Below are 27,458 nucleotides of genomic sequence, written 5' to 3' on the forward strand. Positions count from 1 at the left end.
ACATATCAAACACAATAAGATCTGCCGGTAGTACTTTCCCTTAAATTTCTATCGGATAGCCTCTAAGCACCCTCTGACATCTGATCACTAATCCCGATGGCGTAGCTACCGACAATGCTATATCTAATGACTGGGTCTCACTCTAAAATAATTTAACATAAGATGTAGAAATGAAAGAATGAGTAGCATTCGAGTCAAAAAGAACAATAACTGGGTATAATAGAACAGTAAATGTACTTGTCACCACATCCGTAGCGGCCTCTACATCTCCTAGAGTCAGAGCATATACCCGCGTTAGGGCTACATTCCTCTGCTGGCCACCCTAAGGCACCTGATATCCTCCTCTGGCTGCCTGATGTCCTCCCTGATAAGGCCTGGGGCTAGGACCTGGTCCTGCTGACCTGGGCACTCACGCGTCATGTGATTGGGTCGCTCGCAACGATAACACACTCCCTTGCCTACTCGACACTCTCCCAAATGATGTCCCCCACATGTCTGACACACCAGGTAAGTCTATGCACCCTGGTTCCCACGAGGCCTTGCCATCTACCTCTGGTCACCCCTATCGCGACCACCTCTCCATGGACCCCTACTAGAGCAAACCTAAAAACCCTGAGGCGCAGGCCTCTTTCTCTGATTCTGAGCTGCTACACCCCTCTAAATGCCACTCTCAATAGCCACAGCTCTGTCTACAACCTATTAAATGTCTGAACCCTGAAACCAATCACCTGCTCAAACAGATTTTGCCTCAACCCTTCTTTAAACTTCCTCACCTTCTTCTCTTCATCAGGTGCTAGATGTGGAACAAAACGTGACAACTCGACAAACCGAGCCGCGTATTGGGATACAGTCATCTACCCCTGTACCAAATGTAGGAACTCTGCTGCCTTCGCACTTCGAACGATAGTAGGGAAATACCGCTCGAAGAACATATCCTTGAATCGATCCCACGTCACTAGAACTAGAACCGGACTCTGCTCCTTTATCATGCGCGCTGCTCTCCACCAACGCTTCGCCTCCCCTGTCAGTTTAAAAGTGGCAAATGCTACCTTCTGCTCATCCGTACATGGGAGCACCGCCAACATCTCCTTGATATCTTGGACCCAATTCTCAGCTACAGTTGGGTCATCTCCTCCAACAAATGATGGGGGCTTTATACGCGTAAATTGCTCAATTGAACAGCCACGCTCCCCAGAACTTCTGGCCATCTTAGCCATCACCTGCTAAGTGACACTGCGCAGTACAGCATCTGTATCTCCTCCACCTATGCTGGAAGGTCCTGGCCTACCGTCTCCAGCATTCGTGCCATTGCTTCCCGGGTCCATCCTGAAAACAAGAAACACACTTAAACACTTTATCTCCCATACGGACCTATCCTGTACCAACTCACAATTAATTACCTTCCCAGACTTTAACTAATATCTAGTTCCGTCACCTAGACACATGACCCGTCAATAGTTTACTATGGTTTTCCTGAAATCGTCACCCCAGGAAAAGCACAGAAACCACTACGGAAATCCTATACCCAGACACAGAACAGACCTCAAATCCTACAAAACACCCTGAAAATAATATATTCCAGAACATAATATCAATATTTCTACGCCTACATCATTTCCTATAACTGTCATAAGGCCAAAAGGGGACTAAAAGGCCTTACGCTGAATTTGGGATGAATTTCAACTCTATTTTCCCGATGATCCGCTCCAACAGATTTGTAGAGAACTCTGCCAGGAGTGTCATGGTAGCTTCGGATCATCGATCCGGTAATTGGTGGGGCTAGAATCGAAGAGAGAAGGGAGAGGGAGACGTAGAGAGAGAGAGAGAGAGAGAGAGAGAGAGAGGCGTAGTGAAAATGATAAATATCCCGGGTTTCCACTATTTATAGGGCCAGGTTCGTCGAAGAAACACGTCACCTCGTCAACGAGACCCTATATTCATCGACGAAATTCAGAGCAGCCCGAACCATCTCTCAGTATTTTCTCGTCAACGAAGCCCTGTGTTCATTGACGAAATCCTTTATACCTTCGTCGACGAAACCCTGTGTTCGTCGACGAAGTCTACGGCCTCCTTCTGTTTCAGTATCTATTTCTCTCTCTCTTATTATTTAAATACTATTATTTTTTGGGTCACTACACGTATGTCCCTATTTAGGGCAGGTATTTGATGTATGTTATCTGATTGTACAGGTTATATATATACAGTAGCACTCTGGGGCCGTATAAAGGGCCGGGGCGTTACACTTACCACTAGTAGCGATGAATGCATAAAACTTCAGAATGCCAAATTTGTACCTGAGTGGTGGTCTGATAGTGCACATGAGCCCACCGTGATTTTACTGGTCTCCCAAGCTAAAACTCCCTACAATATAAACTATATTATCTCTGCCCTGAGTCTGTTGCTCCACTTGCATCATATGCCCATTCATACCGTGATACTGTTGACCCGAGATAGAACTCCCCGCATTTTTGCCCTAAGTCCCTAACTCCACTTGAATAACATGATTGCTCAGCTGCAATTTTCTGGCAATTATTTCTCATCCTTTACCTGAGTACGCTGCCCCATGGCTCTATCACCAAAAGTCATGTCCTCGATCACCCTTTTGTTTTCCACAAGAGCACCTAGCTTGTACCCACCGTTCTTATTCCCCAGAAAAGTTTATTGTCCGAACTTCACACCAAGCTTAGATCCTCCATCACTAGAATAGTGCACTAGTGGACATCCACTCATAATCAAGTAGTCTACCACAAAATCTGCCCACTATTCACCTGTAACTTTCCCTTCTAGTGATAACTTTGGCAATCGGTCACACGAGAAATGCGCTATACTTACTGACTTCTCCAAGAAGTACCCTGCAAGCCCTGTATATGATCTGCCCTGCTAAAAAAACTCCTTGAACAAAACTAACGTACTTAGCCTCAATGTTTAACTTGAGAATTGCTCTCCCGGTCTGCTTCTCCACATCAACCACTGTATGAAGTACACCAAGACCTTTCGTGAAAAATTAACGAAATACATATGTCTATCCCCTAATGCTATCATTATTTGTTCCCAAACATCTAAAAAACATGTAGTCATCCGTATTGTTTAACCGTATATGCGAAAAGATATCTGAGTCGCTGCAACCATGTTATCTAGTTGAATTCTATATAAACTTTTCACCAAATTTTGCTGCACCAAGGGATTCATCAATGCAGAGGCCATCACAACTTCACTCTGATACCAATTGATGAGAAAATACGCCCATTAAACAATGCACAGCGGAATCTGTATATTGTATAAAGGTTCAAACAAACACTTGCAACAATCTAAATGATGAAAAAAAGAATACTTCCAACACCATAACAATATAAAGAAAGCAAAGATAAGGGCAACAACGCCAAGAATTACGTGGTTCAGCAAAGCCTACATCCACAGGAGCAATCGGCAAAAAATTTCATTATGAAAATCAAAGATACACACTACAATGTTATACAATGATCTTCTCTCCTTCTTTCACCCTCTCACTATCTACAATATGCCCAGAAAGACATATCTAACAAACCCTCGGAAGCTTCCCTCTAAATGCCCAACCATCCCAATGTTCTAATTCAAAATTTAAATTTTTTCACGCAGCCCCCATGAGCACTCGTCGACGAAAGAGAGAAAGTGTAAAGACCCAGAAATTTAAAAGGATTAAAATAATTTAGAAAAAAAATAATAAATAAAATAACAAATAAATAAATAAAGGGAATGACGTGGGAAAAAGAAAAAAAATTAATTAAAAAAAATAGAAAATTAAAGAAATTAAATTAAATTAAGATAAATTAAATAACTAAATTACTAGTTGTTAAATACAATATTATTGCATTGGATTTAAAATAATAATAATTAAAATAAGATATATATATATATATATATATATGTATAAAGTTAAGGAGATAAGAAGATAAGAAGAAGGAAAAAGAAGAAGAAGAAGAAAGAAGAAATAGACTGCCACCCCCGCCCTTTACATTGAAATTTTTAAAATTTCTGCGCCAGCCACTCCGTCTCCATCTCTCTCCTTCTTTTAATTTCACGGCAAATTTGTAGCGGATCAGGAAACGGAAGGTGTCGTTGGATTTCTGGTTCCGCTGCCGACATTTCTACTGGAGCAGATTGGTCGTGGGAACGACTTAGGTGCTGCTCCTGGGGAAAGGTAATTTTTCCTCATTTTCTCAATTTTGCTTTAAATCTACTATTAAATCGGCGAACGGGTACCACCACATGGTCCTTGTCGTCGTCGTCGTCATTTTGACGTAAGTAATTTTTCAATTGGGATTTTCTAGGCCATACTCCAAAGTGAGAGTGGGATTTGGGAAATTTGGCGAATTAGTTAAATTTGCGGGTATAATTGTAATTATGACCCTAGAAAATATTTAAATAGTACGTTATTTAGGAATAATTTAAATGGAATTAGGCTTTTTGAATCAGGGTTCGGGTAAGCGCCGCAGGTGTAATTTTGGGCCCCGTAAGCATAATTTAGAAAATTAAGTGGGAGTGTTAACTATTAGTTTAAATGTTAATTTGAGGTGTGTGGAGCTTAGGGAAGGCTAGATGGGTAGTATTTTGGGGAAATGAATTAATTAATTTGGAAAATTTGGTAATTTAGCTATATTTAAGGGTATATTTATTTACTTAGAATTTATGGGCCTAGAAAATATTAAAATAATATTTTATTCAAAATTAATTACATGGAACTAGAATTTTTTATTCAGGATCCGGGTGAGCGCCGCAGGAATTTTTCCAAAATCCCTATCGGTGTAGTTCGAGAATTCAGGTAAGGGGGAAATTTATATATTAAATCAGGTTTTTCATGAATTAAAAATGAACATGTGTTATTTATGTATATATATTTTTTATGTGGGTTTAAAATGCCAGCCATGAAATTTATGTTTTTTGAGCTTAGGATTGTCGATATAATTATGTTCGTGTGAAAGTAAACGAACGAAAGTGAAATGAATTTTCTAAGGAATTATGTAAGAAATGAAGTGTATTTTGAGCATGTAAATGTTAAATGTGGGTTGGCTTATTTTATGAGAGATATGTATGAATTTTATCGCTAAATTGTGTAACATGAGAATCTGTGCAAATTATATGTTAAATGTATGAGATGCAGGCTAAGTAAGTAAAACAATGGGAATAAAATATGATATGGACAATGTTACCTGTGTATGTAAATGCAACCATGTAAAGGTACGATAGCTGAAAGCCAGGTTAGCAGATCTAGCTCATTTCTATGTAGACTAACTGATGACAGCTAAAAAGAGCTGTGTTAGATTCTAATACATTTTTATGTAGACTAACAAATGACGGCTAAAGAGCGGCTGTTGTACAAAAGAATGAAATGAAAATGTTATGAAATGAAATGACAAGGAATGACAATGCAATGAAATAAAATGTGAAATGTGAATGATACAAATGGGAAAGAGTCACTTAAAGTGAAACACAAGAAAATGTTAAGTTATGAACATGAAAGAATGTGAACGATTGAATAGTGATGGAAAGAATGATGTATTATGATATTAGAAGTATTTATATATGTAGAACATGTTACGTTTGGGTGGGGCGCGCTCTTCGCCCGAGGGCTTGCTGAGTAAGGCGAGTGTACTAGTAGCTTCAGATGTGGCAGTAATTGCATAACGCACTAGGGCAGAGGGAACCTACTTGTATGGGCGGGTAGGATTCCCTATCCTTAGGGCCTTTACCTGTAAACTATTGTTAAACTATGTGAGTACGAGATTAATCTACCACTTGAGGACTTACTGAGTAAGGTGAGTACTCTGATATATTTTAATTGTGACCTTAAGGTTACCTAAGTATCAGAGTAGAGGGGTGCTACTTGTATGGGTGGGTAATCACCCCTATCCTTGGGTAATCTCGTGAGTTAAATATTTGCATGTGATTGTTTAGGTTTAGAAAACGATTTCAATGTTATATGATGATTTGCAAATGAAATAAAAATGATATCTATTTATCTCATGTTGGCCACATGCTGTTTTAATATGTATGTTTCTTCCCTTACGGAGATGTGTCTCACTCGAATATGATTATTTTTTTTCAAGACATCCTTAAGGTCGGGCTTAGAGAGCTCGAGGGTTGTTAACCTTCTGAGGGTTGTATAAAGAGAAAGGGTATATTTTTATATACTTTGGGGGAATGTAAATATTTATGTTTTAAATTTTTATGTTTTAAGTCTGTTGAGAACGGAATGGTTGTGAAAATACTGAAATGCCTTTGGAGATGTATGTATATATGGAAATACAGGTGTTTGATGGATACTTTGGATTATAGATAGAAATTAGTAAACTCTGGTATTATATTATATTATGGAGATTTTTTTTATGTTTTCTGCTGCGTATGTTATGTTAATTATGGATTATCAGGGATTTTATCATGTATAACGCGCCGGACCCGAGTTTAAGGGTTTGGGGTGTTAGAATATGGTATCAAAGCAATGATTTTGGGATTTTGAGAATTTAGGAAATGATTTATACTAGATTATAGGAATGAGTTATGATAAAAAAAAGGAGATGGGCAGGTTAGGTGTTGAGGAGTAGGTATGGAGTAGGAAAGTATAGGATTTTGTCTTATAGCTTGGAGGCAGAAATCCCTTGGTGGACTTCTGTGATTTTCTGATTCAGTCGACGGTCTCAGAAAATCATGGTAAATCCATCGATGGTGATGTTTCTTAGCCGTGAGATTGGTTCTTATGTGGGGATTTTGGATTTTATTAGATTTAATTTAATGATTATGTTGTTTGAAGTTATGATATGAAATTCTTATCTCTTCTCTGTCCGTTTTCAGGATGGATTCTGGAGATGAAAATGTAGGGGTTGAAGAAAGGGAATATTCTGATACTTCTAGTGAAGAGGACATAGATACCTCTAAGGTGCTACGGGGTATAATCCGCCAGGTTAGAGCAGAGATGAAGAAAGAACCTAAAGAACCGAACTATCCACCTGCAAGTCAAGGCTGTAGTATTAAAGAATTTATGAGGATGAACCCTCCAGCCTTTACAGGAAGACCCGATCCAGTGGTTGTGGAAAATTGGGTGCAAGAGATAGAGGAGATTATGGTTGTACTCAACTGCACGGAAGAGCAGAAGGTCCGTTATGCTGCCTTTAAAATGATAGGAGAGGCGAAGCGCTGGTGGCGTTCTGTGAAGCTGCTAGAGGATCAGAGGATCTTAAAGATAGCCCTTACTTGGGAGAGATTCAAGGAGCTGTTATTTGACAGGTATTTTCCTTCATCTGTCAGAGAGAAAAAGATTGAAGAGTTGACCAGTTTGACCCAAGGGGATATGACAGTTGCAGAGTATGCGGCTAAGTTTGTAGAACTGTCACACTTTGCTCCATTTCTGATCCCAAATGAAGCAAGGAAAGCCAGGAAATTTGAGAAAGGCCTGAGGCGTAGGATTTATGAGCTAGTGGTGGGGTTTCAGGTTCAGAATTTTTCAGAATTAGTTGATAAGACATCGGTGTTGGAGAAGAGTATTCAGGGCAGCACTGAGCCTTCAGAGTATAAGAAGAGACCTGCACCATCTGTTTTTCAGTGTGAGGCCAGTCAAGGACCAGCGAAGAAAAGGAAGGAAACGGTAGGCTCTGTATGTCCGAAGTGTAATAAGAGACATAGGGGCGAATGCTGGTTTGGCACTCCGAATTGCTTCAGGTGCAGTAAGTCAGGGCATATCAAGAAGGATTGCTGGGAACCATTGCCTACGGTAGCTGCTCAGAATCAAGATCGTGGAAAACAACAGGTACCACTTGGAAGAGGCGATCCCCCCCAGCTGTACACACTTCAAGCTGAGGAAGATGCTATCAGGGATGCAGGTATGAGAGTATATTTAAGATAATGATGATTTAATTTAATGATGAATGATTAATATGATGATACGTATGTTGACTTTTTATAATAATAGTTAGCAAATTAATTTAAGTAAGATGAAGGGATAATTATTTAGTAAAATTTTGAGGATGAAATTTCTTAAGGGAGAATGTAAAGACCCGAAAATTTAAAAGGATTAAAGTAATTTAGAAAAATAATAATAATAATAATAATAAATAAATAAAATAACAAATAAATAAATAAAAGGAATGACGTGAGAAAAAGAAAAAAAATTAATGAAAAAAATAAAAAAATAGAAAATTAAAGAAATTAAATTAAATTAAGATAAATTAAATAACTAAATTACTAGTTGTTAAATTAAATATTATTGCATTGGATTTAAAATAATAATAATTAAAATAAGATATATATATATATATATATATATATATATATATATATATATGTATAAAGTTAAGGAGATAAGAAGATAAGAAGAAGGATGAAGAAGAAGAAACAGACTGCCGCACCCCCTCTGCACTGAAATTTTTAAAATTCCTGCGCCAACCACTTCGTTTCCGTCTCTCTCCTTCTCTCAATTTCTTAACGAATTTGTAGCTGATCGGGAAACAGAAGGTGCCGTTGGATTTTTGGTTCTGCTGCCAACATTTCTACTGGAGCAGATTGGTCGTGGGAACGACCTAAGTACTGCTCCTAAGAAAAGATAATTTTTCCCCATTTTTTCAATTTTACTTTAAATCTACTATTAATGGCAACACAGAAATCCTGAAGGGGGTTTGGGTCTGCTGCATAGGCCAATGAGGAAGCCAAAGCCAAAACCACGAGTAATGTTCCGAGGAACTCAGCACTTATTTTCACCATTGTTGATGGAGCTAACTATCACAGAGACTGCCAGAGAGAGAGGGAGAGTGAGAGATGAGTATAAGAAGAAGCAGAAGCCAGTTATTTATAGAGATAAAAAGGAGCCAGTCTCCTAGCTTGCTAGCTAGCTGCTTTTAGCTAGATTTCAAGCTCAATGGATTTTTAACATTGTAGAAGCAGAGAGATATGCCTCCCCCAAGTCTTGATTTTAGATAAAGATTTTGTAAGGCTGGTCACGGCCTCACCTAATTATATATATATATATATATATATATATTTTATATATTTTATTGGGAAGTCATGAATTTCCATTATTGAAATGAATAGAGGGTCGCCATCTAGAACTGTCAAAGTGACAACGAACAATTATTTTTAAATTCTTCCCGCACGCTTGTATATTCAGTATACAACGACCATCTTTAATTCAAATATGGCTAGCAATCCAAAATGTGTGCGTCAGTGTATACATGCTCATTTTGTTTTTAATGAAAATTATGGTTCTTCGTTTAGCCAATTTATTTAATATTTAACATCTAAAATACAAGCATACGGCCACGTCAAGGGATAGATTTGAAGGGAAATTAACAAGAAATTCGCGAAACCTGTAAGAAACAGAACCAAAGAAAAAATACATGTCAAAGAAAAAATAATCACACGTATAAGACAGTATTTACGTGGTTCAGTAATTTGCCTACGTCTACGGGATTATAGGGATTTCACTATTATCAGGGAAAAAAAATAGAGTGCGGTGGCTCTCAAAGTTGCGTTGAAGAACATAAAATATAATCACTAAAAACAATAGTTTTTATACATTAGTAGTGACGGTTCTTTAAACCATCACTAATAAGGGACTAATATTGACGAATCTTCAAAATCGTCACTAATAGTGTTAAATAATTTTTTTTTTTTAAATAAAAGAACTTGTACTAACAGTTCTCCAAACTGTCACTAATAAGGGACTAATAGTGACGAATCTTCAAAAATCGTCACTAATAGTGTGAAATAAATTATTTTGTATATTTTTTTAAATAAAAAAACTAGTAGTGACAGTTCTCTAAACCATCACTAATAAGAGACTAATAGTGACGAATCTCCAAAATCATCACTACTAGTGTAAAATAAATTATATTTTATTTTTTAAACAAAAGCACTAGAAGTGACTAATAGTAACGAATCTTCAAAACTCTCACTAATAGTGTGAAATAAATTATTTTGTATATTTTTTTAAATAAAAGAACTAGTAGTGACGTCACTAATAAGGGACTAATAGTAACGAATCTCTAAAATTGTCATTGATAGTGTTAAATAAATTATTTTTATGTTTTTTAAATAAAAGTACTAGTACTGTCGGTTCTCAAAACCATCACTAATAGTGTTAAATAAATTATTTTTATTTATTACTACAATAATAGCAGTGACGGTTACTTAATCGTTACTAATAAGGGACTTTTAGTTACGGATTTAATTCGTCACTAATAATCCAAGAATCGTCGCTAATATTTTCTCGAAATAATTTTTGCATGAAAAATGGTTTCCCACGATAGTCTGAGCGAGAAAACTAGTTTTTAGTAACGAAATTATTTATGATAGTTTCAAAACTGTCACTAATATTGCTGTATTAGTGACGGTTGCTAAAACTGTTACTAATGCTTATACTATTAGTGATAGTTCTTAAAAACCGTCACTAATACCCACTTTTAACGACGAATTTGAATCCATCACTAATACTTTCGTCACTAAAAATCAGTTTTTTTGTAATGTGCGGAGAGCATTTGAGTCTCAAAGGGGGCAAAGCACGGTACTTTGGGTCACGACATAGTATCATTATATTGTTATTTGAGGATATTTCGGAATTTTTATGTGCACACACACCTATTTATATATATATATACATACTTGTAGTCCACTCGGGATTAAAATCATGTGGTTGTTTTTATAGATAATATAGTCCAAGTTTTGCAGAGGCTTCATGAACCTAGCAAGTCACATTGTCGAACTACAAAATTTATTATTATTATTTTTATTTTTCTTTCGATTTATTGCGTGTTTGCATATTATCTTCAAGCTTGTTGCGTAGAAATAACTTTGTACTCATTGTGTATGCATGTTTTTTTTTTTGAAGAAGGAATATCTTCTTGAATTTCTTTTTTTTTTTTATAAAGGTAATAGTAATTTTATATTATTGAGAAAGAGAACAAAAATGTTCAAAATGAGAAAGTGTATTTAAGAGTCCCTTTGATCTCTTTGGAATTTAATTTGTTTCCATGAATAGCGTATTCAATCCTTAAGCATGCATCTCATAATTGTTTAAACTTGCCCTAATTAACCTCGTTGATTATGAATTCTTATCACATTTTAGAGATAACTTTGAAACTACATATGACTCATTCAATTTTAACTAGAATGGGACTTCAATTTTAGTTTACATGTTATTTCATAATTTGATAACTTAATTCACTCAAACTTGAAGACTATAATTTCAAACCACGACAAACATGGAGGTAGAACTACCTACCTTGCCCTTGTTAGACTATTGACGGGACAAATTTTTGTAGAATAAGTGTTACATTTTATTCAAATCATAAGGAGATGAAAATACCCATGTGCGGGAATAAGGGAAAAAGAGAGAAAAATAAAATCATCATAGCTAGCCACAATCTGAGGAAACAAATTATTAAAATGAAGGCTAGCTCTGTAGATTGTAACATATCTTTAATTAATCAACTAGGGGGCGTTATCGAACCAAGAAAGTCCTTCAAGATGTTTAACTTCCTTCTTATCCAATTGGAATGCCTTGGCAAGAACATCTGGATTAATGCGCGGATTCGACCCAAAGACAGCATTAGCGACGGTAGTCACGCCCGCATTCTGGCTCCCAAAGCTGGCCTTGGCCACTGCATTGGTCTTGCCTAGATTGAGCTGGAAGTGAATGAGACCCATGGGGAACACGAAGGCGTCTCCCTTGTGGAGGACCTTGGTGAAGAGGCGGTTGTCAGGGTTGGAGGTGACAAAGCCAACGTAGAGAGTGCCCTCCTCCACCACCAGCAGCTCCGATGCACGGGGGTGAAGGTGGGGCGGGTTGACACCGCCAGGGGCATAGTCTATACGAGCGATGGAAATGCCTAGAGTGTTGAGCCCCGGGATGGTGTCAACATTGAACATGGCAACTTTTGATCCCAATGAGTTCGAGGTACTTTGAGGTATTTGGATTCCGAATGTGAAAAAATCATCCGACACTGCTAGTTCTGGGTCTTTGCAGAATTTACCATTCACGAACACTGCATGGAAATCACGGTATTAGAAGTTTGAAATGAATGGAATAATTTGTGCATGGCTTGATTTGCCTGTGAGAATGCATGCAACCGATGAGATTAAGCAGGAAGTATTTGACAATCGAAATTATTTTTGTGACCTTTTAATGCTTTAGTTTATGACTTTGAATATTTGCTGAACAATTTCTCATCGTGATGCCATGAATTGCCTAAGTCCAAGTTCCCAAGTTTGAATTCAAAGTATAATTATTATGATTTTTATATAATTAAGTTTTATAGGATGATATATAAGGAAAAAAGAATAATTGAATAGATTAAGGTAATTATTATGAAAATGAATTTGGGTCAATTTATTTGACAGACAAGAGGGTGTCAATTTAAGATAAACCAGCTCTAAGCTCCAAGTGTGGATAAAAAATAGGGTAATATAAAAAATGGTTGAATAAATTAAGGTATTTTTTTTTTTATAAAAAGGTCAATACATTAAGGTAATTATAATTAGGAAAATGATTTTGTGTGAGCTGATTTGAACTTGATGATGGGAGTGTGTCAATATAAGATAAACCCACGCAAAGTTTTACATATTCAAGAAAAAATTAGGTCTTATCTAATGAAATCACTTCAAACAATGAACATCTTGTGTTCATAATAATTTGATGAAGTAAGAGGAAGTTGACTAGATGACCACGCCTATCCTACTAGAGGACATAATTAAAGATGCTAGAAATATCATTTTCAGGAAGTTTAGCCCAGTCAATTTAGTGTACATTTAAGGTAAAATTGGATGAGAGACCTACGGTCAAGAGTGATTAGAACGTGCTTGAAATATGAGAAAATATTAGCTACACGGGGTATAGACACCGAATAGAACTTGATTTCGTCATGTGTATAAAAAATAACCTAATTTAATAAAATATATACACATGGATCACCCGACGTAGAGTGGAAGCAGAATGGGTCAGCTCATGAAAAATTACCTCATTATAAGCCACAGGGACTGGTGGAGGTGCCACCGCGAGGTTCTCCCCAGCGGGGGCCTCACTTTCACCTACAACAAGGGCGTCCCTCTGAGATGATTCTCCTTCAAGCTCCCTTCTCTTCTTCCTACTCCTACTCGCTCTTTTCTTCTTGGCGTCCCCCATGAGAGATTCGTATTTGTTGAAATGCATATCTGTAAAATTACAAAGAGGGGATAAAAACACCAACAGTAGCGAAACTATCTAAGTATATATATATATATGGAAATCGAAGGCAAGACAAGACTTGGGGAAACGGGACTAATCCCCCACTGTACGAGGACTCGCTCCTTGAGCAGCTCCTCATGAGGGACAATCCCCTGCTGACTAAGGGCTCGTAATTCCTTCAAAATGGCTTGCTCGTCGGGAGAAAGCCTCGAAAGAATATGGTGCACCCGAACTACAAAATAGGGGAGAGGAAAACAAGTAAGCAATTGGGTATCCCACACGCAACTCTGCATAGAAAAAAAAAAGGAGGTAAGGAAGAAGAATGTCACCATCTAGAGGAGCAGACCAAACACGAAAGCCCATATAGTTCAACTCTCCCGAGGCGAAGAAGTACCGAGACTTCCAATTGTGTATGGAAGAGCTGCCCAGGGTAAAGAGTTTATAACGCGACAAAGAGTTGAAATAATAGAGCTCCTTCTCTACAGAATGCATCCGCATTTGGAAGCAACTTTGAAAGAGAGGCACTGTAGGCTGATGACCTAGTCGGAGCAGAAGGACAAAAAACAAGCTAGTGAAAGGTAAGAGTTCGAAACCAGTTGTGATGGGGCTATTCGGTAAAAACGTAAGACGTTAGAGATAAGATGGGGGGGGGGGGAAAGGAGTCTAAGACCTAGGTCCAAATAGTTAGTGTACAGGAAAAGCTCCTCGGAGCTTGGATCAAGAGCTGATTCCAAGATGGCGGGCAACCTAATAGTAATATTAGAGGGCATGGCAAAAAAGTATTGAACATTTTTTATATCCAAGGGGGTTAGGTCACATTGAGCGCTCCTTATAGTAGTCGGAGCCCTCACTGGTTGTGAGGAAGACTCCATCACGAAAGCAAAATGTGGAACGAACGAGACAAAGATTTTACAAACAGATCAAACAGACAAGCCTCCCACAAAAACAAGGAAGAAAAGATGTCAAACAGATCAAACGGATAAATTTTGCATGAAAATAAAAAATCTACCATACAAAAGAAGATCAAACAAGCAAAGTTCTAGCAAGAACAATGAAGAACATGAAGAACAATAAAACAAACATACAATTCAACATAAAGACGGAGAAAAGCAAGGAGAGGGGCTGAAGGAGAGCGTACCTAACGACAAGTAGGCATCCCTTTGGATGAGATAAGAAGCGAATGAAGGGGCCCCTGCCTTTATAGAGAATAGGCTGCACGGATCCCCAAGGAAGATGGAATCTCGAGAGACCTTGTATGCCGAAAAGGGATTGCGTCTCGAGGAAAAGGACACAAAAATCCCCGTACATACGAAAATATCTGTATGCGTGCTGCCGTGACGCCAATACCAAGAATTCGCGACTTCGCAAGGTACGGCTGATTTAAACATGCATTTATTACACTTTTTTAGGAGAGGTGGCACCTCGAAAGGACTACAACATCGCCTCGGAAAAACCATCAGACTGACAGCCCCTATAAATGAGAACATCTCGTCAGACGGGAAAAGCCCAGTTGAGCTTGACAAACTGACAATCCCACAAATGAGCACAACTCATTAGGTGGAATAGGCCCAACTGACGAGCATGACTCGTGAGGCCAACAACAGCCCAGCAAATGAGCACGACTCATTAGGCGGAATAGGCCAACTGACGAGCATGACTTGTGAGGCCAACAACAGCCCAGTAAATGAGCATGACTCATTAGGCGGAACATGATCAACATACGAGCATGACTCATGAGGCCAACCACAACCCAGAACATGAGCACGACTCGTTAGGCGGAATAGGCACAACTGACGAGCATGGCTCGTGAGGCCAACGACGGCCCAGCCATGAGGCAGCTCGACAAGATATGCTCGGAAAAGTGCTCTGTGACGCAGATCAGCAAGATTTGCTCGGAAAAAGTGCTCTATGAGGCAGCTCGGAAAGATTGGTTCGGCAAAAGTGCTCCATGAGGCAGCTCGGCAAGATCTGCTTAGCAAAAGCGCTCCATGAAGCAGCTTGGCAAAAGTGCTCCATGGAGCAGTTTGGAAAATTTGCTCCTTGAGGTAACTTGGCATGATTTGCTCAGCAAACGTACACCAAGAAGCAGCTTGGCAAAAGCTCTCCATTAAGCAGCTCGGCAAAATTGCTCCATGGAGCAGCTCGGCAAATTTGCTCCATGAGGAAGCTCGACAAGAGCTGTTTGACAAACGTACACCAAGGAGTAGCTCGACAAGATTTTCCCGGAAAAAGTGCTCCATGAAGCAGCTCGGCAAAACAATTTGGCAAATTTGCTCCATGAAACGGCTCGACAAGATCTGCTCGGAAAAAGTACTCTATGAAGCAGCTTGGCAAAATTTCCTGTGAAGCAGCTTGACAAGATCTGCTCGGCCAAAGTGCTCCATGAAGTAGTTCGGTAAAAGTTGTTTGGTAAAAATGCTCCACGAAGCAGCTGGAAAAATTCATGCCATGAAGCAGCTCGGCAAGATCTGCTTGGCCAAAGTGCTCCATGAAACAGCTCGGCAAAATCACCCATGAAGTAGCTCGACAAATTTTCCCATGAAGCGTCATGACAAGAGCAACTTGGCAAGAGCTAGATCGGAAAAGCTGCTCCATAGAGAAGTTCAACAAGAGCCCACTCAGTAAAATTGCTCAATTGAACAGTTTGGTAGAACAACTCGGCAATTTTTTTCCTTGCAGTAGCTCGGCTTGGAGCAACAGCTCGGCCAAATATATATATATATATATATATAGAGAGAGAGAGAGAGAGAAAGAGAAAGAGAGAAAGAGAAAGGAGAGAAGGGAGGAACATCATACGTATATACCTACGCATCCTGAAGATAAGGAGGAAAATGCGGGGACACGACAAATTTTCAAAATTCCATCTAGAAATTTGAAACTGAGGGGGGGGGGGACAATTGATATGCCCAAAATAACCCAACCAATAAGAGCGAGTCAACACCTAGCCCGCACCCCCCCCAAGTCAAACCTACTAGCGGTAGCAATCAACTCCAATCCAATAAAGAGGAGGAGAGATCCATGCCAATGAGTTAAATAGCCGAGTGATGCATGCAGACACTTTATGACCTGGGAGCAATTCACACCTCTGTGCAATAAAGACAGATCAACCAAGGATCAACTTGAGCCCCTATAAGAAGGGATATGGGGAAGAGGCCAAGGTAAGTCATTCAACCCATTCTACTATTGCATTTAGCTTCTCTAGAGCATCTCTCTTACTTAGGCATCAGAGTGATTCCCCAGAGTACACCCCGGGTCCTCCAAGTCTTTCTGTTTCTATCCATTTCTAGTCAACGGAGGTCGGGGAGCAGCCTCATTGGTTATTACCGAATTTACCTTGCAATAAGTATTAAATAATTATTTTTATTTTTTAAATAAAAAAATTAGTAGTGACAGTTCTTTAAACCATCACTAATAAGGGACTAATATTGACGAAACTTCAAAATCGTCACTAATAGTGTTAAATAATTTTTTTTTTAAATAAAAGAACTTGTACTGACAGTTCTCCAAACTGTCACTAATAAGGGACTAATAGTGACGAATCTTCAAAAATCGTCACTAATAGTGTGAAATAAATTATTTTGTATATTTTTTTAAATAAAAGAACTAGTAGTGACGGTTCTCTAAACCATCACTAATAAGAGAAATAATGACGAATCTCCAAAATCATCACTAATAATGTAAAATAAGTTATATTTTATTTTTTAAACAAAAGCACTAGTAGTGACTAATAGTGACGAATCTTCAAAACCCTCACTAATAGTGTGAAGTAAATTATTTTGTATATATTTTTAAATAAAAGAACTAGTAGTGACGGTTCTCTAAACCGTCACTAATAAGGGACTAATAGTAACGAATCTCTAAAATTGTCACTAATAGTGTTAAATAAATTATTTTTATGTTTTTTAAATAAAAGTACTAGTACTGTCGATTCTTAAAACCATCACTAATAGTGTTAAATAAATTATTTTTATTTATTAATACAATAACAGTAGTGACGGTTACTTAATCGTTACTAATAAGGGACTCTTAGTGATGGATTTAATTCGTCACTAATAATCCAAGAATCGTCGCTAATATTTTCTCGAAATAATTTTTGCATGAAAAATGGTTTCCCACGATAGTCTGAGCGAGAAAACTAGTTTTTAGTAACGAAATTATTTATGATAGTTTCAAAACTGTCACTAATATTGCTGTATTAGTGACGATTGCTAAAACTGTCACTAATGCTTATACTATTAGTGATAGTTCTTAAAAACCGTCACTAATACCCACTTTTAATAACGAATTTGAATCCATCACTAATACTTTCGTCACTAAAAATCAGCTTTTTTGTAGTGTGCGGAGGGCATTTGAGTCTCAAAGGGGGCAAAGCACGGTACTTTGGGTCACGACATAGTATCATTATATTGTTATTTGAGGATATTTCGGAATTTTTATGTGCACACACACACCTATTTATATATATACATACTTGTAGTCCACTCAGGATTAAAATCCTATGGTTCTTTTTATAGATAATATAGTCCAAGTTTTGCAGAGGCTTCATGAACCTAGCAAGTCACATTGTCGAACTACAAAATTTATTATTATTATTTTTATTTTTCTTTCGATTTATTGCGTGTTTGCATATTATCTTCAAGCTTGTTGCGTAGAAATAACTTTGTACTCATTGTGTATGCATGTTTTTTTTGAAGAAGGAATATATTCTTGAATTTCTTTTTTTTTTTTTAAGTAATAGTAATTCTATATTATTGAGAAAGAGAACAAAAATGTTCAAAATGAGAAAGTGTATTTAAGAGTCCCTTTGATCTCTTTGGAATTTAATTTGTTTCCACGAATAGCGTATTCAATCCTTAAGCATGCATCTCATAATTGTTTAAACCTGCCCTAATTAACCTCGTTGATTATGAATTCTTATCACATTTTAGAGATAACTTTGAAACTACATTTGACTCATTCAATTTTAACTAGAATGGGACTTCAATTTTAGTTTACATGGTATTTCATAATTTGATAACTAAATTCACTCAAACTTGAAGACTATAATTTCAAACCACGACAAACATGGAGGTAGAACTACCTACCTTGCCCTTGTTAGACTATTGATGGGACAAATTTTTGTAGAATAAGTGTTACATTTTATTCAAATCACAAGGAGATGAAAATACCCATGTGCGGGAATAAGGGAAAAAGAGAGAAAAATAAAATCATCATAGCTAGCCACAATTTGAGGAAACAAATTATTAAAATGAAGGCTAGCTCTGTAGATTGTAACGTATCTTTAATTAATCAACTAAGGGGCGTTATCGAACCAAGAAAGTCCTTCAAGATGTTTAACTTCCTTCTTATCCAATTGGAATGCCTTGGCAAGAACATCTGGATTAATGCGCGGATTCGACCCAAAGACAGCATTAGCGACGGTAGTCACGCCCGCATTCTGGCTCCCAAAGCTGGCCTTGGCCACTGCATTGGTCTTGCCTAGATTGAGCTGGAAGTGAATGAGACCCATGGGGAACACGAAGGCGTCTCCCTTGTGGAGGACCTTGGTGAAGAGGCGGTTGTCAGGGTTGGAGGTGACAAAGCCAGCGTAGAGAGTGCCCTCCTCCACCACCAGTAGCTCCGATGCACGGGGGTGAAGGTGGGGCGGGTTGACACCGCCAGGGGCATAGTCAATACGAGCGATGGAAACGCCTAGAGTGTTGAGCCCCGGGATGGTGTCAACGTTGAACATGGTAACTTTTGATCCCAGTGAGTTCGAGGTACTTCGAGGTATTTGGATTCCGAATGTGAAAAAATCATCCGACACTGCTAGTTCTGGGTCTTTGCAGAATTTACCATTCACGAACACTGCATGGAAATCACGTTATTAGAAGTTTGAAATGAATGGAATAATTTGTGCATGGCTTGATTTGCCTGTGAGAATGCATGCAACCGATGAGATTAAGCAGGAAGTTTTTGACAATCGAAGTTATTTTTCTGACCTTTTAATGCTTTAGTTTATGGCTTTGAATATTTGCTGAACAATTTCTCATCGTGATGCCATGAATTGCCTAAGTTCCCAAGTTTGAATTCAAAGTATAATTATTATGATTTTTATATAATTAAGTTTTATAGGATGATATATAAGGAAAAAAAAAAAGAAGAATAATTGAATAGATTAAGGTAATTATTATGAAAATGAATTTGGGTCAATTTATTTGACGGACGAGAGGGTGTCAATTTAAGATAAACCAGCTCTAAGCTCCAAGTGTGGATAAAAAATAGGGTAATATAAAAAATGGTTGAATAAATTAAGGTATTTTTTTTTTTATAAAAAGGTCAATACATTAAGGTAATTATAATTAGGAAAATGAATTTGTGTGAGCTGATTTGAACTTGATGATGGGATTGTGTCAATATAAGATAAACCCACGCAAAGTTTTACACATTCAAGAAAAAATTAGGTCTTATCTAATGAAATCACTTCAAACAATGAACATCTTGTGTTCATAATAATTTGATGAAGTAAGAGGAAGTTGACTAGATGACCACGCCTATCCTATTAGAGGACATAATTAAAGATGCTAGAAATATCATTTTCAGGAAGTTTAGCCCAGTCAATTTAGTGTACATTTAAGGTAAAATTGGATGAGAGACCTACGGTCAAGAGTGATTAGAACGTGCTTGAAATATGAGAAAATATTAGCTACACGGGGTATAGACACCGAATAGAACTTGATTTCGTCATGTGTATAAAAAATAACCTAATTTAATAAAATATATACACATGAAATCAAATTAAATCCCTTATATACACATTGTATACATAATAATTTCTCTTGGAGTAGAAATATTTTAGGACGTTTAAACAAATATTTTGATTTTAAAAAAAAAAATTGAAAGAGAAATAAAGGGAGGCGCAGAAAATTTATGAAAAAGGGTGCTCGATAGAATACAAATATATATATATATATATATATATATATATATATATATATATATATATATTACCAGCATCCTTTGTGTCGTTAATGGCAACACAGAAATCCTGAAGGGGGTTTGGGTCTGCGGCATAGGCCAATGAGGAAGCCAAAGCCAAAACCACGAGTACTGTTGTGAGGAACTCAGCACCTATTTTCACCATTGTTGATGGAGCTAACTGTCGCAGAGACTGCCAGAGAGGGAGGGAATATATGATTCAGTAGTGATCAGTCGTCTAAGCTGAGAGAGAGAGAGATGAGTATAAGAAGAAGCAGAAGCCAGTTATTTATAGAGATAAAAAGGAGCCAGTCTCCTAGCTTGCTAGCTAGCTGCTTTTAGCTAGATTTCAAGCTCAATGGATTTTTAATATTGTAGAAGCAGAGAGATAACTGACGTAGGTTAAAAAAAAAATTCGTCAAATTAATTGAATTTAAATTTGGAGGGAAAAGTGAAAAAATACAATTAAATATAGATATAAATATTTCTTTTACTTGAAAGTATTTTTTAAACTTACTCATTAAATTTTAGATGGCATGCCGGTTAGAATATAACCACCAAAATTAATTGTTAATTGGAGGTCTAGCAATTAGCGAGCACGAATTATGCAATGAGAGATAATTCATTCCTCATCCCACCTCCACGAAAATTAGAACCTAACAGCTCGTTTTGTTCTGTGGAATAATTATTTTTTGGAATAAGATTGAATATAGTTTATATTTTGGAAAGCAAGAGATTATTATTATTTTTTTAAACAGATAATATCATTATAAATGTAACTTTTGACCAATGGCTTAAACATTTTCTACAAATAAAATCATTTGGCTAGCAGTGATAATTCAATAAGTCAGTCGCTGCATATAACTCCAAACAAGTTTGATCTTATCATCTGCAAGGCAAAATTTAGAGTCTAATTGGGCCATACTATCAGTTAATTTGCAAGTTTTCAGGGCAGTTCATATGAGTTAGGTCAACGAACCATTTTGAAATCACCAACATATATATATATATATGCTATGTACCTAACCATGTAATACAGTAAGGCTGGAAGACTTCTTTTTCTCTCCCACTTCCTATATATTATTACTATCCTTTTTTTTTAGGAATTAATCTTTGGCAATGATGTTATTAGGTGACTTAATTTCTAAGAATAAAAGTATATATAAATAAAAATTTGGTAGCCTCAACTTTGAATTGAAGACCTTAGGTCTGAATTTTCAACCACATCAATGATTTGTTTTATATTTAAAATGAGTCTATATTCTTTTAAAAGATTGATTTTTTTTTTTTATATTTGATAATTCCTTTTAAAACCCTTAATTGACATCAACTCAGAGAAAGATATGACCTACCTCATAGCTACAACAACAAAAAAACCAAACTTTAGTTCCACTAAGTAGGGTTGGTTATATGAATCATTTTCCGTCAATTTATACGATCATGGACAATTTCTTTTGATAGATTCAAGGATATTAAATCCGTACTCCCTATCTCCTCCTAAGTTATTTTAAGTCTCTACTTCACAGTTCCCTTCTAATAATAAGTCAAGTAATTAAGTAGTTAAATCAAATTTTTGTTAGGAAAGGAGCCCAAACACAAATTCAAATTAAGTATTATTATTTTATTTTATTTTTTTGCTTTTTATTTGATTGAAAATCTAGCACCTTCTAAGGAGTGGTATAAATATAAATGAATAGATGTTAGATTGATTATGAATGGATTCATTATGTCAAATTTCATCAAAAGTATAAGGATAGGATAGTGTGAAAATTGTAGAAATCATAGAAGGAGGGAAAAATGAAGGTGAAAAGGCTTAAATTCGAAGAGGTAATGAAAGATAAAGATTGAAAAGACTTGGAGTGACAAAACGGGTAAATGGGTCGAGTTCTGGCTGGTTATAAATGAGTTGGGATTAAATGAGTTTGGATTTGTGTTGATCCGTTTATTAATAGATAGACTAATAGATAAAACCAAAATTGTCTGCTTAATAAATGGGTCATAAACAAACGGGTCACCCATTTAAATTGTGATTTTTAAAATTTAATTTTTTAAAAAATATTTCAAATAAATGACAATTTAAAAAAATAAAAATGCACTCTAGGGGGAGGGGGTGACTAGGTGAGGGTCATGAGCCAATCTGCCCAGACGCAGCCGACTACCGCCTTCAACATTTCTCCATTGTTGATTATTCACCACTAGACCTACTCGAGCTAGAGTAAGGACATGCAAATGAGGATGGACTGGTTGAAGATCTAGAAGATGGGGAGGCGGCAGGGCCGACTCTTCACAATATGGGGTCCTAGGCAAGATTTAATCAGACACCCTTAATATTTTGTTTAATATTTTTTTTCTGTCTTCGTTTTTCATATCCAGATTCATATTTTCTCGTTGACATAATTAAATTTTAAAATTAACACTAACTATAAATTGATAAATTTCGTAATCAAATACAAATAAATTTAATAAATCTATGGAAATAATAGATTGAAACTGTTGTTTTTTTGTCCCACATTGGTAGAATACTTCCACCTTAGTATAAAAGGTGGTTTTGAATTTTTTATATTATTTGTTCCACATTGGAGAGAAGTGTTTTTTAGACTTGAGGTTGAAGTTATATAAAGAGCTCAACTCTTCATTTGTAAAACACGCATGCAAGTTGTACTTTGTCAAGAAGTAGTGGATTGATCATCGGCGCCCGAGGACGTAGGTAATTCTATACCGAACCTCGTAAATTTCTTGTCTTGTTCTTTTTATTGCTTTATTATTAGTTTCTGCATTACTTTAATTTCTTTTATATTCAATAGCAATAGTTGTAGTATTGGTGTTTGGCACAAGTGGGGTGCCCGGCACAACAATTGGTATCAGAGCTAGGTTGAATAGTGTTGATACGGAGGTGTTCCTCTGCTAGGATCCTTGATTCCACGTTTGATGCCTAAGAAAAACCTTGTCTAAGCGAGTGCTCAGAGACCATTGTGGCTCAATCGCTCCCTGGAGGTCGGCCTGGTCAAAGTGGAATTTCATAAAATAAAACAGAGTAGACACAGTTGGTATATACTATTCATCCTAGGCCTTTTGCTTTGTTGGTTGCTATTGAATATATAGAAGATGGCAAAAACTAGTGCAGCAGTAGAAGAAACTCTGTCCACACGAACTCCAACCCCTTGGGCTTCAACATCATCATCGAAGACGATAGCTAATGCTCGGTTTGAGGTGGAGAAATTTGATGGTACCAATAATTTTGGTATGTGGCAATGTGAGGTGATGGATATCTTATATCAACAAGAACTAGATATTGCTTTGGATGATAAACCGGTAGATATGGGTGACAGAGATTGGGAAAAGATCAATCGTCAGGCATGTGGTACGATTCGTCTGTGTCTCGCCAAAAATCAGAAATATTATGTTATGAGGGAGACATCTGCAGAGAAATTGTGGAAGACATTGGAAAATACATTTATGACCAAGAGTCTGGAAAATCGGCTCTATTTGAAAAAGAAATTGTTTCGCTTCCAATATCAACCAGGTATTTCGATTAATGACCACATAAATGCTTTCAATAAAATTTTGGCCAATTTGTTAAATTTGGATGAAAAGGTGAAAGATGAGGATAAAGCCATATTGTTACTGAATTCTCTCCCTGATGAGTATGAACATTTGACCACCACTTTATTGTATGGGAAAGATAAAGTTACTTATGATGCTGTTTGTACTGCATTGATTAGTACTAAATGCAGAAAGAAGGATCAAAGGGTCCATAAGGAAACAATAGAAGCACTAACAATAAGGGGATGTTCTTAGAGTCATATGCCTGGAAGGAAGAGTAAATCTCATGGGAGGAGTAAATCTCGTGGAAGACTTGCTAAAGATGAATGCGCTTTTTGTCATGAGAGAGGGCATTGGAAGAAAGATTGCCCTAAATTACAGCAGAAGAATAATTGCAAAGCACATTCTAATGCCAATATAGCCAATGAAGATGGAAGTGAGTCGGATTTTTCTCTTATTGAAACATCTTCGTCATATTATATTGGTGAGTGGATTTTGGATTCTAGTTGTTCCTATCACATGTGTCCCAATAGGGAATGGTTTTCTAATTTTGAAGAATTAGATGGTGGGGTTGTTTTTATGGGAAATGATAATACTTGTAAAACAACTGGAATAGGATCAATATAGTTGAAATGTCAAGATGGAACTATTAAGACCTTGACTGATGTTAGGTATGTTCCAAACCTAAAGAAGAATCTGATTTCATTGGGTGCCTTAGAATCTAAAGGGTTCACTATCACTTTGAAAGATGGAACCTTAAAGATTAAATCAGGTGCGCTGGTGGTGATGAAAGGAATAAGGAAAAATAACTTGTATTATTTACAAGGTAGTACAGTTATTGGCTCAGCAGCTGTTGTTTCTGAGAAAGATGCAGGTTTAGATACAACCAAGTTATGGCATATGCGATTAGCACATGCAGGAGAAAAATCTTTGCAACAATTAGCTAAGCGAGGTTTGTTAAAAGGTGCAAAGGTGTGCAAACTTGAATTTTGTGAGCATTGCATTCTGGGAAAACAAACTAGAGTGAAATTTGGCACAGAAATCCACCAGACTGAAGGTATTTTAGACTACATCCATACAGATGTATGGGGGCCCACAAAAACGGCTTCGTTGGGTGGTATGCATTATTTTGTCACTTTTGTTGATGATTTTTCTAGAAGAGTTTGGGTGTATTCTATGAAGCATAAAAATGAAGTGTGTGATATTTTCCTTAAGTGGAAAAAATTAGTTGAAACTCAAACTGGCAAAAAGATTAAACGACTCAGATCAGATAATGGTGGTGAATACACTAGTGACCCGTTTATGAAGATATGTCAGGATGAAGGTATTGCTTGACACTTCACAGTTCGAAATACACCACAGCAGAATGGGGTGGCAGAGCATATGAATCGGATTTTGCTGGAGAAAGTTCGATGTATGTTGTCTAATGCTGGGTTAGACAAAAGGTTTTGGGCTGAGGCTGTTAAATATGCGTGTCATCTCATCAATCGTCTACCATCATCTGCAATAGGGGGAAAAACACCCTATGAGGTATGGTCTAGAAAGCCTGCTAGTGATTATGATTCTTTACATGTATTTGGTACTATGACTTATTATCATGTTAAAGAATCTAAGTTGGACCCAAGAGCCAAGAAAGTAATATTCTTGGGGATAAGTGCAGGAGTCAATGGATACCGTCTTTAGTGTTTAGAGACGAAAAAATTGATTTTAAGTAGAGATGTAACTTTTGATGAACTTGCGATGATGAAGAAAACAATACGCAAAGAGTCACGAGTTGAAGAGAAGACCATTGGTACTCAACAACAGGTGGAGGTTGAGAAAATTTTGGGAAACCTAGTGAGAAACGAGACTACACATGGTAACTCTCCAGTTACGATGGGGAATAGTGTACGAGAAGAGGAAATTTCAATTCGAGAATCTTCAGAGCAACAAGAATCAATTGTTTCTCAAAGGCCAAGACGAAAAATTCGAAAACCTGCTCGGTATACTGATATGGTGGCCTATGCACTTCCAGTTGTGGATGATAATGTTCCTTACACCTTCAAAGAAGCAATGAGGAACTCTGAATCAGACAAGTGGAAAAAAGCAATGGATGAAGAAATGCAGTCTCTTCATCAGAATCAGACTTGGGAGCTAGCCCAGCTGCTACGGGTAAGAAAAGTAATGGTTTGTAAATGGGTTTATGTAAAGAACGAAGGATTTCCAGATGCAAATAATGTTCACTTCAAAGCTAGATTGGTAGCTAAGGGCTACGCACAGAAGGAAGGCATTGATTATAATAAGGTATTTTCTCCAGTTGTTAAAAATTCTTCCATTCGAATTTGTTGGCTTTGGTAGCACAATTTGATCTTGAACTAGTTCAACTCGATGTAAAAACTGCATTTTTACATGGTGATTTGAAAGAGGAAATCTATATGACTCAACCAGATGGATTTCAGGTTGCTGGAAAAGAAAATTGGGTATGTAAATTGGGTAAATCGTTGTATGGTTTAAAAACAGTCTCCCAAGACAGTGGTACAAACGATTTCATCAGTTTATGATGGGTCAGAAGTACATAAGAAATAAACATGATCATTGTGTGTTATTTCGCAGAATACAAAACGGATCTTTTTATATATTTACTCTTGTGATGTTGATGATATGTTGATAGCTTCAAAGAATAGGGAAGAATCAACAAATTGAAAAGTCAGTTAAATCAAGAGTTTGCGTGAATGAAAGATCTTGGTTGAAGCAAAGAAGATATTGGCATGTAGTTGCAAGAAGAGAATGAGGGAAGAGTTAGTTGTCTCAGAAAAAGTATTTGAAGCAGGTCCGTACAGATTTTTTGGGGAGTTTTAGCATGTATGAGAGTCAACAAAAAACCGTAAGCACTCCTCTTGCTCCTCATTTCAAACTTAGTGCTTGCTTTATATCCTAATCCGATGAGGAACGTAAGTATAAAAGAGGAAGAGAAGAAAGGAGGGGGGGAGAGAGGGGGAAAAGGGGCAATAAGAAAAGGGAGCGTATCACACATAAGAACGCTGAAGGAATTGGCAAACCACCAAAAGATTCACTAAACTTGTTCCTTTGACGGGTGGAACAATACCTTTACAAACACTCCTTGGTTAAGGCTAGAGCTATAACGACCCGAAGAATAATGATATTTAAATAATAAAAAGGGAGGGAAATGGAAACAGGAACAATAGGAGGCAGCCGACTTGCGTTCATAGACAACGTTGCACTTTGGGATGTAATGACTCAAGAGAATTTATCAGCTCCTCGTCGATGAACACAAGGGATTCGTTGACGAAGGTATAAGAGGGCCTCATCAACGAATACAAGGGATTCGTTGACGAGGGTACAAGAGGGCCTCGTTAACGAAGAAAAGTTTTTTCGACGAGAAGATACTAAGAGAGGAATTTTTGGGAAGTCTGAAATTCATTAACAAGGGTGCGGGTTCGTCGACGAACTTTCTACAAGACTCGTCGACGAGGTGACGTGGCTTGTTGACGAATCTCACAATATAAATAGTCTAAATCCAGGTTAAATGCATAATTTTTCTGCCAAATTCTCTCATTTTCTCTCTCCTACGGTCTCTCCCTCTTCTCTCTTCGATTTCAGCCCCGTTAGTCATCGGATCGACGATCTGAGGCCAGCACGACGCTCCTGGGGAAGTTCTCTTCAAGTCTAACGGAGCAGATTGTTGGTGGGACGAAGTTGGATTTCATCCCAGATTCAGCATAAGGTCTTTTTGTTGGAATTTGACTTTCCCGTAGTTGTAGGAAATGCTGTCGAC

At 37.2% G+C, this 27,458-nt stretch overlaps 1 protein-coding gene across 1 annotated transcript; it reads right to left on the reverse strand.

The window, feature by feature from the left end:
- Nucleotides 1-18,476: 18,476 nt before the first annotated feature.
- Nucleotides 18,477-20,306, reverse strand: LOC131153959 (germin-like protein subfamily 1 member 17). The gene is made up of 2 exons (XM_058106404.1): nt 20,174-20,306; nt 18,477-19,030 (listed from the first exon to the last, which is right to left on the reverse strand). The coding sequence occupies exons 1-2, from the start codon at nt 20,304-20,306 to the stop codon at nt 18,477-18,479; spliced, it is 687 nt and encodes a 228-aa protein (XP_057962387.1).
- Between the last annotated feature and the right edge of the window lie 7,152 nt (nt 20,307-27,458).

This window comes from Malania oleifera, chromosome 4 (assembly GCF_029873635.1).
Source record: "Malania oleifera isolate guangnan ecotype guangnan chromosome 4, ASM2987363v1, whole genome shotgun sequence".
NCBI classification, from domain to species: Eukaryota; Viridiplantae; Streptophyta; class Magnoliopsida; order Santalales; family Ximeniaceae; genus Malania; species Malania oleifera.

Excerpts from the sequence above, each read along its gene's own strand:
- LOC131153959 (XM_058106404.1), bottom strand. The coding sequence starts at position 20,306 with ATGGTGAAAATAGGTGCTGAGTTCCTCACAACAGTACTCGTGGTTTTG. Across the intron at positions 19,031-20,173 it reads TAACGACACAAAGGATGCTG|TGTTCGTGAATGGTAAATTC; the intron begins GTAATATATATA and ends ATTTCCATGCAG.